This window comes from Cornus florida, unplaced genomic scaffold, assembly GCF_030987335.1.
Source record: "Cornus florida cultivar Cherokee Brave unplaced genomic scaffold, ASM3098733v1 CherokeeBrave_3.0.0_Hap2_Chr11, whole genome shotgun sequence".
NCBI lineage: Eukaryota > Viridiplantae > Streptophyta > Magnoliopsida > Cornales > Cornaceae > Cornus > Cornus florida.
In genome coordinates, this window is record NW_026775581.1 from 83788879 (window position 1) to 83806060 (window position 17182).

Below are 17182 nucleotides of genomic sequence, written 5' to 3' on the forward strand. Positions count from 1 at the left end.
GATCAACAAAACTCCACGAATGTTTTGACTCCTTCAAAGTGTGATCGTCTTTGAAATCTGATTTCGATGTAGAAAGATAAAAATTTGCTTTCTCTGAACGATATCGTTTAATTCTTCAACAACTCGACCTCCGATCAGAATAAAAACAACACCCTAAGTCACTCGTGTGTATAATGTGTATGCTCTCAAAGAAAGATAAAAACTCAGAAAATTCTCACTAATTTTAGCTCTCAAAGTATGCTAAAAATTGTAGGCAAAAGTTGTAAAAAAAAACCTAGGTGAGAATAAGTGTTTATATTGATTTTTGAATACCTAATCATACTTGGAAACACAAGTTAATTTCACGCACAAATTGTCTTGCAAAAATCAAGCAAAAAAAGTAACCAAGTTGGAACAGGAAAGCAGTTACTAATCTTGTATCAACAGAGCGCAACTGATTCTGCTTAAACGCGACCGGTTCCGCTTAGCTAGTGAGTTATAGTTTTAAAACAAATTTGAAAACTCAATTGCATAATCGGTTGTGTTTGAGTGTGACCAGTTCCGCACAGGTAGTTCACTTTTGGAAAACAAACACCTGAAAAAACAAAGTGCATATGCCCTCAAACTCACAAGTGTCCTTACACACTATTACTTTTCTAATGTGTCGTTCTAATCAAACCGAAGTGTATCAAAGTGTAGACACTATCCGTATCTTTGATTCCGCATCTGATCTCAAGTATTGAAAATCAACCTGAAAATTATAACTTGATTGGACTTGTTTTGATACCAAAATTTGCCAATATACAATATTATATCTCACACAACTCCCTCACGAGGATGCCTTTCACGGATTGCATGTCTCTTAACTCATACCTCTTAATAATACCCTAGGTAACTAGAGTCAATCACACAATTCGACAAATATTACAATTTTTTACACCCAATACTTGCTTTATAAGAAATTCCTTAAACACCAAGACTTGTCTTACCAAAAAAAAAAAACATATAAAATAAATCTAAAATAAAAATAGAATTTGAGACACAAACCCTAACATAAAAGGCTAAAAACCCATAGTATCCTATTAAAAAAAATTATTATATTTTTATTTTGAGTTAATTTCACTTACACCCCCTCAAGTTTTGACAAATATTATATTGAAACATTTTTTGAAAATTACTATCACTCACATTACAAATGATTAGTCCGTACCCCAAAAGTTATTTTACAATTGTGTCAGGTCACTTTTTTCATGTTCAAAGACATTGTTACCATTTGACTTTGTCAAATCCCACTTTAACCTTATAAAATTATTTAAAAGACTAAAATACCCATAACATACTCTCTTTTTTTTTTTTTTCAAACAAGTTAATGTATCATATTATAAGAGACCTTCATAATCCTCGGGTCAAGATCACACAGGCCAACACCTTCACCACGCATTTGGTAACTTTTCATCCTTGGAGTTTATGGTTTATTATATATATATATATATATATATATATATATATATATATATATATATTGAGAATTAAACAATTTTGGTGAGACCCAAATTCAAGATCCATTATTTTGATTTATCAATCTGTGTAGTTACAAATTTGATTTGGGAATTTCAATTTTGGATTTAATTTTGGAGCTTATTATCACGCCCTGCCTATGGAGGTTACGCCACACAGGCGACACGCAGGCGTTGAGTAGGACGCTGCATGGCAAGTGGAGTTTCTAGAATCTTTCGGAGTTGTCTAGTGTTGTGTGGAAGATTCTAGTTATGTGTAGTATATTATAGAGTTCTCCAAAATTGTGTGGAGTAGTATGGATAGTTCTAGAATGTTGTAGATATTTATAGATAAGTATGAAAGTGTGAAAAAGGTGGGAGAAGATTCTAGAGAATCGATCTCCACCGTTGGTTAGAATGCATCCTAGCCATCCATTAGGGATGGGGATGCCTATAATTAGGAGTAGAGCTTCATTTTGTAGCTAACAAGTCCTGGAGTGAGTCTTGAGAGCCTTGTAGAGAGTTTGAGTGCTAGTCTTGTACAAAACATTCTTTGAAATAATAGAAGTGTTCTTTCCTTGCCAACTTTAGTGCCTTAGTGTGTGTGAGTGTGCAAGTCAAGTGAGGAGAGGGCGAGGGCCACTACAACACTAGTAAACGCACTGGGGGAGTATGTTGGTTAAGGTGTGCACGGGAGTTAGGCTGACTAAGCACTTGCAAGAGTAGAAACAACGTCTTGGTGCCGCACGGGAGTAGTTAGAGTGGTGCTGAAACTCTAAGCTCGTGACAGTTGGTATCAGAGCAGGTTCGTCAAGGGAGCTTTATTGGAGTAGACATGGCTAGCGGAGGAGACCACCAAGTCCATGTCTTGGAGCATAGCTTGAAGGAGAAGCTTGCCACACACTTGGTCTACACGGAGACCAAGTTTAACAGGCTCGAGAGAAGGATGGCGGAGCTCTACAAGCTGATTGATGGCATCGCCAACAAGGCGCGAGAGAAGGAAAAGGGACTTGCATGATCGGGTAGATGACTTGAGCATGGAGATTGCTGAGTGCAAGAAGAAGTTCTCCCAGGCGCGCGAGGTTGTGGTGAAGCCAAAGAAGAAAAGGCACCAGAGCCCAAGGAGTATGATGGGGCAAGGAATGCGCGCTAGATTAATAACTTCTTCTGGCACATGGAGCGATACTTTGAGTGCATGGAGATAGAGGATGATGAAGAGAAGGTGCAGACAGGTACCATGTACTTCACGGACACTGCCACTCTATGGTGGAGGCAACGCTTCACTGGTAGAGGCGCAAGAGCGGTTGACACATGGGAGGAGTTCAAGAGGTAGCTCAAGAGGTAATTCTACCCCGAGTGCGTTGAGGACCTCGCCATGATCAACCTAAAGCGCCTAAAGTAGAAGGGCAGCATAAGGGAGTATGTGAAGGAGTACTCTAACTTGATGCTGGAGATCCCAGAGATGCCGGAGCGGCAACGCGTGTGCTTGTTCATAGATGGGCTGCAGTTTTGGGTGGCCACAGAGCTGAGAAGGAGGGAGCCTAGAGACTTAGCATCCGCAATGGCTATACTGGAGCGCTTTGAAGACTTTAGGTGCGATGACAAGAGGGCCACGTCTCCCAGGAGGGACCACAGTAAAGGTGGGGGAGATTGGCGCTTCAAGAAAGGAGGCTCGCCCAAGTCCGGTGATGATGAGTACAGCGATGAGGAAAGACGCCCGCGCTATGACAAGGGCAAGGACCATGGAGAAAGGTCCAAGGCCAGTGGCAAAGGGGAGCGCCGCGACAAGGGCAAATGGGAGCCGAAGTGCTACTTGTGCGAAGGGCCGCACATATTGCGACATTGCCCCAATAAGAAGACCATGAACGCCCTTGTGAAAGATAAGGGCAAGGGCAAGGTGGAGGATGCGAGCAGCAATGAAGACAGGTGCATGGGGGCTATGCAGATGCTGAGTAGCATGGCGCATGACACAAAGAAGAAGGGCAAGGAAAAGAAGGTAGCTGGGGTGCGCTATGTGGATGCGCTGGTTGGTGGCAAAGCTGTGCAAGCGTTGGTGGACACGGGTGCCACACACAACTTCATTACCTCGGAGGAGGAGCAACGACTTGGCTTGGAGATGAGCAAGACGGAGGGATGGATCAAAGCTGTCAACTATGAGGAGGCACGCGTGAGTAGAGTGTGCAAGGAGGTGGAGCTATGCATGCAAGGATGGAAGGGCAAGGCCGACTTCCAGGTTGCGGAGATGGAAGACCACGACATGGTGCTGGGGCTGGAGTTCATGGATAAGAACAATGTCGCACCACTACCATGCCTTGGTGCGTTGTGATACTTGGAGGCAAGGAAGGCAAGGCCGCATGCATGGTGCCACTCGTGGGCAGGAAAGAGAGTCCAGAGGTGGCAGTCAACACGATGGAGCTCGTGAGGACCTCATATCTCCCGAAGGGGGCACGTACATTTGGGCCAAGGACATATGCGCAAGTGCTGAAGACCTGCGATAAGCTGGGTCAGCTAAAGAAACCGTGACGAGGGCATCACGGAAATAGGTTGGGGAGAATGTCACGCCCCGCCTATGGAGGTTACGCCACGCAAGCGTTGAGTAGGACGCTGCATGGCAAGTGGAGTTTCTAGAGTCTTCCGGAGTTGTCTAGTGTTGTGTGGAAGATTCTAGTTATGTGTAGTATATTCTAGAGTTCTCTAGAATTGTGTAGAGTAGTATGGAGAGTTTTAGAATGTTGTAGATACTTATAGATAAGTATGGAAGTGTGAAGAGGGTGGGAGAAGATTCTAAAGAATTGATCTCCACCGTTAGTTATAATGCATCCTAACCATCCATTAGGGATGGGGATGCCTACAAATAGGAGTAGGACTTCATTTTGTAGCCAACAAATCCTGGAGTGAGTCTTGAGAGCCTTGTAAAGAGTTTGAGTGCTAGCTACAAAGCATTCTTTGAAATAATAGAAGTATTCTTTCCTTGCCAACTTAAGTGCCTTAGTGTGTGTGAGTGTGCAAGCCAAGTGAGGGAGGGCGATGGCCACTACAACACTAGTAAGTGCACGAGGGGAGTGTGTTGGTTAAGGTGTGCACGGGAGTTAGGTTGACCAAACACTTGCAAGAGTAGAAGCAACGTCTTGGTGCCGTGCGGGAGTAGCTAGAGTGGTGCTGAAACTCTAAGCCCGTGACATTATGGTTTCTTGGGTATGAAATTTGGTGGTTGTAGTAGGTTGGAATCATCATTTTGTGTGGAAACAAAGTTTTATCTTATATTTCCAGTGGATGAATAATTCACTGAATGAAGGTGTTTTTAATCTGCAAACCCATATTTTGCATGGGTTGATTAAATCTAATGGGTGGGTTTCTTGCGCATGTGGCGGCGGTGGTGATGGGTTTGGGTGTGACCACCACTACGGCCTCCTCTTCAGCCGCTGGAACCCTCTTTCACTGCCTCACGATTTGGTGTGTTTGGTTTTCTCTGTTATTTTCTTCAGATGAAAAATCAAAAGAGAGTAATAAATGGGGGCATGAAGAAACATGAAAAAATAGCTAGAGATTTCAACAATTAAGGATTAGGTTTTTTTGGGGGTGTTGTATGGACCTGAAACGATGAAATTTAAGTGAATAATGATAGGGAGGCCGACAAATTGACCCGAATAAGTATAGAATCTGACGTATTTTTGTCCACCTCATTTACTTAAATAGTTTCCAAAAATAATTATTTAACATGTGATAAGAATGACCAATCACGTCAAATTCGATCAAATTCAATACTAATTCGGTGATTCCTTTTCGATTCTCTTACCATTACTCAAATTAAGTATTCAACCAATAAATGACTTCTCTTCGATATTTTAACGAGAGCGTTTTGATGGGTTAGTGTTTTCTGCATCATCAGTCAGATTGATTCATAATTGTATGTGTATTTAAGGGGGTAAAATAATCATTCTAGCTATTTGATATTTTAAAGTAAGTTGAATTAAAAAGTTAAGATAAAAAACAGTAAAGAGTAAAATTGTCTTTTCGCACCTTTTTTTTACTACGTTAGTGAAGGAAAAGTAAAATTGGATCTAAGTGATATTTATTTTTAAAAGATATTTGAGTATTATTTGATCAAATCTGAGGGAGTGTCAAGATTATAATTTTTATTTTTTATTTGAGTTATAATTTAGACTTCGTTTATTTGGACGTAAAATATTTTTCAGAAAATATTTTTATTTTTATTTTTTGGTGTTTGGTCGTTATAAAATATTTACGAAGAAAAAAATTATTAAAATTTAACAAAAATAATTTATCCATCAATTTTTGACACGTTATTTTACATATCCCACCCGATGGACTCGACCTCAACCATAATATAAACCTTTGCCAAAAAAAATAATTTTCAAAAAAAATATTTTAAGTCGAAACAAACGGAGCCTTAGTGATAATTTTTCACCTTATAAAGTATAAAGTTGCAAGTTCTCTTATATGAACAAAGTGGTTATGTGAGTTTCTTGCCAATATGAAATAAATAAATAAATAAATAAAATTATAAATAAAAAAGTTAATTCTCAATGGACAAATTTGAATCATATCCAAATTACGAGAGTATATGTATTTATTGATCATAATAACATTTGACCTCAGATATCTTTCCCTAATATCTCTCTTAAGTCATTTCTAACAAAGCATGGAGATGCAACACCCATACTACCATGAATTGAGTTATATATATAAAATTATTAAAATTAAAAATACAATATTTTTATATTATTATTCTATTTTTTATTTAATGTTTTTGTGTAGATATTCCATTGTGAATTTAAACACACAAGAGAATATATCACACACCAATTACTGTGTATATATATATATATGTTAAAAATTAAAAGGCCTAGATCAAAAATAAATAAATAATAGTAATAGGATAATAATAATAAAAAAATTTAAAGGACACTTTTGCTTTAGGTGCGTAAAGAGAATAGTTGTACTCTCTAAAGGGTACGGAGAATGGGCCCCGGTTTTCTTCTTTATTCATTTTAAAACAAAAGAAATATACTTAGTGTTTGGTAGAAATTATTGGATACTTTAGGGTATAAATAGTTTTGGTAATTTACAAAGCTTTATTTGAACAATTGTTAAGTTTATTCACCCTCTTTGGTACACCCTCATCCCTTCAGTTACTTTGAAATTTCACCATGGTCAATTTAATAAATACCGTGTCAAAACTGACACCAAATAATAATTGAAAAAGTCTTCCTCATAATGATAATATAAAAATATTATCATTGATGTTATTAATCAATTATATATTGTCATGTTAGTAAGAATGTGAATATTTCATATGTCATAATTTAATTAGGGCTTATTTAGTATGCGTTTCCTTTTTACGTTTTTGTTTTAACTCCAAATAAAACAAATGTGATAGGTATTTTTGAATAATTTTCGAAAGTAATATTCATTTATTGTAAGATTTAAAAAATATAATAATTAGTTTAAAATTAATTTTTCATATATAATAATTATTATAATGCAAAAACACTAAATTGATGTTTTAATTTTAAATTATTTTAATGAGACTCTTTGATACTGTACAAATTAAAATATATATATTTTTATTTTTTTCACTATTTACAATTATAATATCAGACAAAAATAAAAATACTAAAAATAAAATACGTACCTAATGGGTCTTAGTGAGTGATACACGGGCATTCGAATAGGACGAATTAAAGTTTATCCGGTGATAATTTGCGTACCATAGGATTTGATTTGAAAAGGAATTCCACTTGTTTAGAAGTAACCGACTTTAAAAGGGAAGGAGATGTGAAGGGTTTCCAAAGAAAATATTGTAACGTCAGGAAATCAGAAAAAATTATGGAATTTTTACAAACCACTTTAAAGTCTCCTCTTTTTCTAAAATGGTATGGAATTTATTTATGTTTTTAAAATTCTTATTTACAAATTTTAATTTATTCCCAACATACAAATTAAAAATTATTTTAATTACAATTCAATTTCTTTTCCAAATTAAATTCCAAAGAAGCGTAAATGATGGGACAACTACCGAGTTTGATAAGGAGGAGACTGGGCGTCCGCTTGTATTTTAACACTTCCTTCTTAAAAAAAGAAAAAAAGAAAAATGAAGAATAATATGATGTCCAAATTTTAAATTTTATATTTAAAATCAAATGATGAACTCAATTACTCCGGATAATAGAACAAATCAAAAGGGAGGACTGTGCTGTCCATTAACGACATTGAGATAACAAATAGCAATCAAAAAGCACAGGAAAAGGAAAGAAAAAGCAAAGGAGAATGGATGGTTACAGAGGGAGAGAGAGATTTTAGAGTGAGAGAGATGTTGTGGGTTGTTCATCATCTTCTTCCTAAAGGAAAGCGAACTCGTGTATGGGGAGGAGCATTTCTGATTTGGTTTCTTCTGATGTTGGGTACCCCCAAAATCTCCCACTCCCCCAAACATCATCTCTTCTCTGATATGCGGAATTTCCTCGGTACCTTGCTACTAATACCTTCTCTCTCTGTCTACACACACACACACACACACACTCTTGAATATACACACATATTATTAGTCTGTATTGCTTGATTTTATGAATGTGTGTGCTTTTGTCTTGTGGATTTCTTGTAACAGGAGTTCCTAATACACTGAATGTGATCACAAACTTCCCTTTTTTGATTATTGGTGTTCTGGGTTTTGTTCTGTGTCTCCAACACAGTTTCTTTGTTATAAGGTTATGCTTGGTTCTCTCTCCTGAGTGTTAATTTCAGTTTTTTGTTATTTCTGTATATTGATTTTGAAATTTTGATGTGTTTTTGGAACTGGGTTTATTGTAGTTTAAGAGGAGAGATATGGGGTTGGGCCATTTTCTACGCAGGAATAGCATCAATGGCTTTTGGCTCTGCTTATTATCATCTAAAGCCAGATGACAGTAGAGTACTGTGGGACACATTGCCGGTTAGCAATTCACTTGTTTCACCGTCTTTTATGGTCCTCTTAGTTATTAATCTTTTGGTTTTGACAGGAATTTTGCTATGTTGTTGTTATTGTTTCATTTTTATGTTGTTGTTATTGTTTCATTTTATTTTTATTTTTATTTTTATTTTTTTTATTTTATCACATTATGGATCACAGATGATGATTGCATTCTCTGGCCTATTTGCTAGTTTAGTTTTTGAGAGAGTGGGGGTGCGGATTGGATTCACTTGCTTGTTTGCACTCCTTCTGCTTGCTTTGATCAGCATAGCCTGTGAGAGGTTAGTTTGTCGTTGGTGATGTTTATACATATGTATGTAATCACTCTAAACTCGAAAATTCAATAAAGCCTGAAAACACAAGTGTTCATGGTCGTCAAAAAATCAATACCCAGAAATGTTTACACTGTGTGTTGATTTTTTCATTTCTTGTTTGTTGTTTTCCCCTTTGTATACTTGTTCCAATTTGAATTCTCAAGTTTGGGAGATTATCTTATTTAGTTTTCTGTTGAATACATTATGTTAGTTGGTTGCAGAAACTTTAATGATCTCCGCTGGTGCATGATGTTCCAGTTGATTCCGTGCATAGGCATCCCATGTATGGCATTTTTGTACCCACCTAAGTATACTCATTCAAGATATTGGCATTGTGCGACAGGTTTGCAATTTAACTGTAGTTCATTTCTTCCTTTATCCGTTAGCTTTTATTGTTACTAGTATTTTTTAGTTCTAACTCATGGTTCTGCTTGTTGAGAAACTCCCACAGCCTTTCTTTTCTGTTAAAGGAATCAAAAAGCAACAACTACTTTATTCAAGTGGAAGCAATAAATGAAATAAGGAAATGCATAATCTTCATAATGCCAGATCTAATAGAAATACAAACATTCTTCTCTTTTGTACACAGTCAGGTTCCTTGTCAAATTGAACTCCTTTTTTGGAGACCTATCATGCACATGATCAAAATATACGTTTGGTTAGGAAAAAAAGAAAAAGAGAGAGAAGTTTTTATACACAACAAGAAGTTATTGGAGAATAATAAACCAGCCACGGGGATGTGAAGTATGAATCTGGCAGCAAAGTACTCCCCAAGGAGTCTTGCATTTTAATATTGAAGAGAATGGATATAACTTAGCAAAGAGTACTTTTTTGCCTCATTGTGTTGTTCCATTTTCCTTCTCTTAAAAATAAGGTATTTTAGAATGATACAGTTAAATAGATGTGCCGGTAAGAGGAGGTAGATCAGTTAGCAATTTTGCATAGACAGTATGAGACAAAGAGGCCGACCAAAATTATTTTCGTGACCTTACTCAAATGAGAGTAAGGCAACGATGATGATGATGATAGTTGAATAGAATAGGGAAATCAAGATTCCAACCCCTCTTCGTTTTCCCCCCTCATTTTGCTATTAGCATCTGTGGGCTAGGCTCCAGACCTTCAATAGAAATATTAGGCTCCTAGCTTAATAGCAAGTAGGCCCCAAAACAGGAATTGTGTTTTAAAAGTGTGCTTAACACTGTATTGAAAAAAAGCACGATGGAGGTTCCACGCTCTGGAATCACTCGCATGTCGCATTTTTTGCAGTGTATGCAGTGAATATTGATTGGCTCATAGTTCTGAGGAGCTATGATTGATTTTAAACAGATAGGAATGTATATTCACTTAGTGGGGCCTCAAGAATCCTTTTATTGCCCTTACATTGGAAATAGAAGGAAATTTTGAACGATTTTCTGCTCACAATTCTAGTAGGAACATACAAGATACGGTGGGTGGAGTCATTGCTTATAGATTGAAGATGTCTATTGTTTTAATAGTTATCTTACTGGTGAGAAAATGGGATCTTCGGGTGTATGGTTGTTGCTATGAAATTAAAGACTATCTTGCATGGGACCATGAGCTGATCAACATGCTGAGTTTTGATTGTTTATGGCTCAGTTTTGGACTTGGGTAGTTGGGTGGCTCAAATGCAACATATGCCTTGCCCCAGCCAGCTTGTGCACAAGTAACTAGATAAGCCTTGCATGTTGTTAAGGTACCAATTTGAATGCGAACCAAACTAGTTTGAAGGTCCAGTAGTCTTATGTGGAACCAAACTTTAATTTTTTTTTAGGTGGCAGGATTTTACATCAAGAAAGTTAATATTTTCTTCTGAAATAGCAACGTGTCTAATTTACAAACATTATAATGCTTGTATAGGTGATGGAAGCTGGCAATTTTTTATTAATAGTTGAGATTGAGCATGAGCGCATTTGTTTTGCTCTTAATTTTCAGGACACTTTAAGTGAAATCTGGACTTTTTTTTTTGGTCAGGTATGTACTAACAAACTTTTTGCCCACGCCCGGGCTCAAATGTGAAATCTGGAGACAGTAAGTTGATTCACATCGGTGATGTGGTTAAAGTAGAGGACTTGCCAGTAAATCTAGATTGAGATGTGGGTTCCCTTCCAATGTCTTATTTCTGTATTCTGTTGGATTCATCTTTCATAGTTAAGGTAGCATGGGACTCTGTGACAGATTTTAGAGGTGGTCAGTGAGGTGGATAAGATAATGCATATTATAAGGAAGAACACTTTCTCTTATCAAAATGACCCTTTCGAATTATGTAATATATTTCTTTTAGCTATTTTTTACCATTCCATCCTAGGCGATCATGAAGCTCGAGAAATTGCAGAGTGGCTTTCTATGGGGTGTTAACCGTGTTATCAAGGATTTTAAATACTTCTTGAATGACTAGGAGTTGTTTGCTTGCCAGTGAGGATTTGTGTCTTGAGCATCAGAGATTTTAGGCAATTTAATTGTGTCGTTTGGAAAGTGCTTGTGAAGGTATGTGATGGAGGTGTGCAGCTTATGGAGGTTGGTCGAAGATAAAATAGGGAAGATAGGGTGGTCAGACTATAATAGAAGTCCGAAGTCCGAAGTCCATATGGAGATAGGATATGGATTAGGAATGGGACAGGGATATTGGTAGTTTTCCAGCCTGTTGAATTTGTAGTGGGAGGTGGTTCGCATGTGAGATTCTGGCATGATGTGTAGTGGCAATGATGTGCCTTTTTTGTGTGACTCTTCAGACTTGTATAGGATTACTTTCATCAATAAGGCTTCTATTGTGTGCTGTAACCGTCTCTAGAAGAATGGGTTGTGTTAGAACCCGCCTTATTAGAGCATTTCAGGATTGAGAAATGGAGTTTATGGATAGTTTGTTGGAGATGCTCTATTCCACTTTTCTGGGGAGAAACAGGGAAAATTTCTTGTGGTGGACGGCAGAGACAAACAGGAAATGCAGGGCTTTTAGGTTCCTTTGGAAAGATATCTAGTGCGTGAAAGTTCCTTTTTAGGTATGTAGTGATGTTGGATGCGATTCTGATTATTTGTAATCTGAACTTAATGTCTAATTAGTATTGCATGTGCATAGTGTTAACAACCATCTACTCCAAAAGCTTAAGATGTTAGAGAGGGTGTAACTTACATATATAAACCCTTCAACTAAGAAGCACGGACACGGATACGACACGACACGGATACGGCGACACGGCAAATTAAAAAATATTAGGACACGGACACGGCGAGGGCAGTATATATATATATATATATATATATATATGATGTAGTACTTTAAAAATTACTGAGTGTTACTATTTTTCATCAACCTCACAATGAAAAAAAAATACAAATCATAACTAATAAACTATAAAAGAACAATGTTGCAGAGTTATAAAATCAAATAAAAAACAAGACATTAGAATAATAATTAGTATCATTTACTCATCATTGCAACTTTACTCCAAATACAAAAACATAGACAGAAATGACTATTAACATTCATGACTATTTAACAATCAGGACTTTACTCTTAGCACTTAACATTAACAAAAACCTAAAGGCTTGTCCCCAAAAAAGATACAAAAACAAGTCTACTGTCATCTATTCCCATCCATCATTTGACCTAGAACTTTTACCATTTACAATACCAAAAGGGTAGTACAAGACAAAAAACAGAACATATCAGCATTCGAAAAAAAAAAAATTTACTTATCAAAAAAAAAAAAAAAGAAAATATTCCAGACACGCGTGTCGGACACACCCCCCTGGCATGTCCGCGGAGTGTCCGTGCAATGTCCGAAAATAAAAATAAAAAATAAAAAATTCCAGACACGTTTGTTGGTGTGTTCAACACGTGTCGGGACATGTCTCGACGCGTGTCTGTGTCTGACACGTGTCGGACACGGATTCTTCGCCCATTTTGGCGTGTCCGTGGTTCCTAGTCCTTCAACACGCCCCCTCACGTGTGGTCGTTGTTTGGTCCTAACACGTGTTTCAATTTTAATTATCATGGTGACGGTGAGGCTTGAACATGAGACTTTTGGCTCTAATACCATGTTAACTCCAAAAGCTTAAACCGTTAGAGAGGGTATAACTTAAATATATATATCCTTCAACACATAGTAAGAGAAAAGTTAATCATATGTCGATGCATGCATGGTAGCTAGGAATTCTGGAGCATGGTCTTGTCTCTTTTTGGTGTATGTTAGGTAATGCCTAGTGGTGGTAGAGCCGAGCTCTTATTGGAATAATGGTTGTGCTATCAGGAGAGTGAAACAAGCTTAGGAGTTATGAACTGTTCAATGTCTAAGACTGATATTGCAATAGTTAGGGTAAGATCAAGGCTAACTCAAGAGAGAAGAAAGTGGCAATTGTGTAGCACCTTAAATTTGGAGGTTCAGACTTCAGAGCCTCCTGGGTTCAAAGGATCCTTGTTCCTTGGTTTTTGGATGTCCTCAATATGATGGGGTGTATCTTATTTATAATTTGAGGGCAAATGAGGCATTTCTCTTGCTGACATGGAAGTCTGATCTGTTTGCCAATGCTCACCTCCCGTCTTCCTCATTGGAGACCGCCATGTGCACTGGGGCTATCATGCTAGGGAAAAGATAAAAAGTGCACTTTAATACTTCTAGGCATACATTTTCAAACATAGAGGTGGCTGTGAAGCCAAACATCCAGTAGAAGGCTTGTGGTGCAATTAGAGTCTTCCACATCTTCTTGGACACTTGGCCGACACGCCCCAGGCACTCTCCAACATGTATATGTACCACAGACACATCTAAAAGTAACTACGTCCCACAATCCTTATAGCAATATCATACACCTCAAAATGTCCAACCTTTTATTTGGAAATTTTCATATGGGATAAAAAATAATTGTGATGACAAAGTAGGAGAGTAGAGGCATATGTAATACAGTAATTTTTACGATATTTGCATAGCTTCATTTCCTCGATTATGCAACTCCTAATATAGAATTTTAATATTAATTAATGTTCTATAATTGTCTAATTTAATAAATGTATACAAATAAAAATTTATGTTTATATATAGCAGTGTCAGTGCCCTACTTTTTATGGACTGAATGTGGCCCCCCCCCCCCCCCCCCCCCCCCCCGGCGCGCGCGGTTTAGCATATGTTAGAGATAAGGATATCAGCTAAAACTTTCCTTCCTTTCCCAAGAGTGAAAATCAAGTCATTAATGAGCTGAATGATGAATGGCTTGATATTGATAGTATACATCATGTTGCAATTTCCTAACAGCTTATGTATTGTGGACAAAGGGTTATCTAATATTTTGTTTATTGCTAACCGGGGAGCATTATTGCTCAAGAGTCAAGTCTCTGCATTATGTGACAATGGTCTTTTTGCAATATCAAAATGTGTTGTCATTGCCATTTTTACTTCGGAATATAAATGAAACTTTTATGTTTGCTCAGTTTTTGAATAAATGAAGAATAACTGCAGCAATACTTGTGCGGCACTGAGTTGTGGATTTTCTACTTGCACATCTAATTCTAATTTATATATACAAGGTTATCTAAAATGCTTATGAGATATTCAGACCATTTGACTTTACGAGTTTCCTCTGCGTTGATAGTGTATTTCTGCACATTTTTATATCAGCAAATTATGTCTTCCAAGAACTTAAACTGTCAGTGCTGGACCAATTTAGAGGAGGAATGCGATCCTGAGTTAACCTTTGACTTTTTAGATTATGGGCTAATGATTAATATGCTTAATTGTCCATTACATGTGAGAAGTACATAAAGTAAATAATGTATTCAGATGAATTCTAAATATTTTGTTGAAATGATATCTGTAATGTGATGCGGACTGGCAGACAATTGCATTCCTTTTTTCTTTATCTTTTGTTGTTCTTGCTTTTGTTTTGATAAAATTATGTGATTCTACCTGCTAGTTTTTTCAATATGGTGCATAATTGCCATAGTTGCACATTTCTGGAAATTTAATTTCCGGGAGGATGTTATTTGACTATCTGAAATTCACCTGGGACAGGGGCTTACCTTCTTGCAAAATTTGAAGCTGCGGTTGATAGGAAAATTTACAATGTAAATCATTACATTATCAGTGGACACTCATTGGAGCACTTATGTTTAGTGATGGTTCCTTTGCTGCTCACTCACATGCTCATGTTCAGAAATATTAGAACTCTAAGGTACTCTTTTTTTGCAGTTTAGTGAAGCCAGTGATTTAGGGGTTTTTTTGGATGTCCCTGGAAATGAGATTATTATATGTCTTGAGTAGTCCATGTTGCGTTTCAGAGGATTCAAATGGGCCTGTTTCGGCAATGTCAGTTAATGGACATTGGTTTGAGTGTCATAGCCCTAAATCTTAGGACGTAGGGACATAGCCAAATTATGAAAATGTCCGATCTTTCCCTCTTTTATGCCCCTAGGAATCATGAAATGTAAATGTGATATGGTATGTCAGATGTGGATGTTTCTGCATATTGAAATAACCACACAAAAAGAAATTCAATAAATGCTTGAAAACTTATTTTGAACTAGAAGTGAAAAAAGCTGCTGGAGGAGAACTAGTGCAGCATAATCCAATTGAAAGATAGGCAACATAAATCTAGTGTAGATAGACCTGCTACACTGTAGCAGCTGCAGCTTATTCTAGCATATGCTGCTACCACTGGTAGAGCTGTGTTTGTTCCTTTTAGCTTTATTTTGCTTGGGTCTTGTGCCCCCATTTCAATTTAGAAAATGGTGAATGATATGCTTTTTCTTTACTATTTTCCTTTGTTGAACATGCCTCTTGATTACCATTCAATAGTGCTACACTGTAGCAGCTGCAGCTTATTCTAGCATATGCTGCTACCACTGGTAGAGCTGTGTTTGTTCCTTTTAGCTTTATTTTGCTTGGGTCTTGTGCCCCATTTCAATTTAGAAAATGGTGAATGATATGCTTTTTCTTTACTATTTTCCTTTGTTGAACATGCCTCTTGATTACCATTCAATAGTAGCTGTGGGGCTCATGTCCAAGCTTAATGTGCCACAAGTACTTTAAATAACTTGGATTATCCACATGGCATAGTTGGTGTGTATAGGTCAGTATTTAGAATTATAAGTACGATGATGATTGCAATTCTTTTTTGTTTTGATGCTTACTTTATACTAACACATTTTTCAGAAATTACTTTATACTAACTTACGTTTCTTATATCGTCATTGAAATAAAATCCCGGCTCAAAAGATATAAAACAAGATTGGCTGCAGATGGGAACTATATGATGATACCTCTCTCTTGAGGAAAACCTTTATAAATTTTTATGAATTTCAGCTGTCTACAATCAAAATTAACGCTGAAATTTCTTCATTGTTGAATGAGCAAATGTATCATGAGGGTGCTCTCAGTGTAAGCACATCCCTCTCTCAATTAACGGCTGTGAGGGTGTGCTTAGAGTGAAAATGCCCTCATGATAGCTTTCTCCTTGTTGAAATTTTAAAATATTTGAACTTTGTGCAGAAAATAAGTGAGATTGTTTATTTGTTCTCTCTGTCTCGTTTTGCTTAATTATGTAAATCTTCTGATTTAGTGAGGCTCTTCTTGCTCTTACGTGTTAATTACACTCTCAACACAGATTGGGTGAATTTAAAGAGCGTCCATGAAGACAGCAGGCAAGAAAGTGGATGACTTCCAGTGCTGCAGCAAGTGGACTCGAAAAATTTCTCTGTTACGCTGGACATGAGTTGGTAACCTTGCTTTTAGCAATTAATCGGTTAATTTTTTGGGGTCATTTTTTTTATCCTTCGGTATTCCAAATTCTCAACTAATATTCCGTGAAGAAATGGAAGTTTGTGATTAGATGCTTCCCAAATACCTCTATTTTGTGTAGCATGGTGATTGTATTGCAAAATTTCTTTGTTGGAGGTACAATTTCCAAGTTATGACTACTAAAAATTGATCATAGAGGCCTTGCGAAGCTAGGCTATGATGAATTCCATATGATCTTGAACTTATTCATCACTGACTAATGATATTTTGTAAAAACATATATGATTAACGGCTTTTACGCTCGTTGCCTATGCTGCTCAATATGTACATCAACAGTTCATGGAGAGCTAACATGGTGATTGTCAAAAATTGAAAAAAAAACTATTTACTGCTTTCTGTGGTAGGCTGCATTCTTTAGTACTGTGATAAAGTCATAAAAAATGATTACTATTTTTAGATGTTTTTCAATGATAAATTGTTGTGACTTGTATTTATTTCAATGATATAGTATTACATAGCAGGCAATAATTAGAAGGCACATTCAAAACCCTTTCAGCACATGCATGACATACACTAACCATTTATGCTTGCCTACGACATGTACCTTGTGACAAACATGCTCATGCCTTCACATGCATCTTTGTGTCCTTTGACTTGCTGTGTTGTGTTGTGTTG

The 17182-nt window shown here is 36.9% G+C and overlaps 1 protein-coding gene across 2 annotated transcripts; it reads left to right on the forward strand.

Annotated features, from left to right (window-relative positions):
• Window positions 1-7530: 7530 nt before the first annotated feature.
• On the forward strand, window positions 7531-16803 carry LOC132283716 (uncharacterized). 2 transcript variants are annotated; one of them, XM_059785721.1, is made up of 7 exons: window positions 7535-7963; window positions 8104-8203; window positions 8307-8427; window positions 8605-8726; window positions 8981-9102; window positions 14783-14942; window positions 16374-16803. In XM_059785721.1, exons 1-7 carry the CDS (start codon window positions 7771-7773, stop codon window positions 16399-16401), a joined length of 846 nt encoding a protein of 281 aa, XP_059641704.1. In that variant the 5' UTR covers window positions 7535-7770; the 3' UTR covers window positions 16402-16803. The 2 variants fall into 2 exon arrangements, with proteins under 2 accessions (XP_059641705.1, XP_059641704.1); XM_059785722.1 differs by lacking the exon at window positions 14783-14942 and having other exon boundaries at window positions 7531-7963.
• Window positions 16804-17182: the final 379 nt, after the last annotated feature.

What these genes read in the sequence shown, in the direction of transcription:
- LOC132283716 (XM_059785721.1), top strand. Translation starts at nt 7,771, where the DNA reads ATGGTTACAGAGGGAGAGAGAGATTTTAGAGTGAGAGAGATGTTGTGG. An exon ending in ATCAGCATAGCCTGTGAGAG is followed by an intron (nt 8,727 to 8,980) that starts GTTAGTTTGTCG and finishes AGTTGGTTGCAG; the next exon opens with AAACTTTAATGATCTCCGCT. An exon ending in ATATTGGCATTGTGCGACAG is followed by an intron (nt 9,103 to 14,782) that starts GTTTGCAATTTA and finishes CACCTGGGACAG; the next exon opens with GGGCTTACCTTCTTGCAAAA.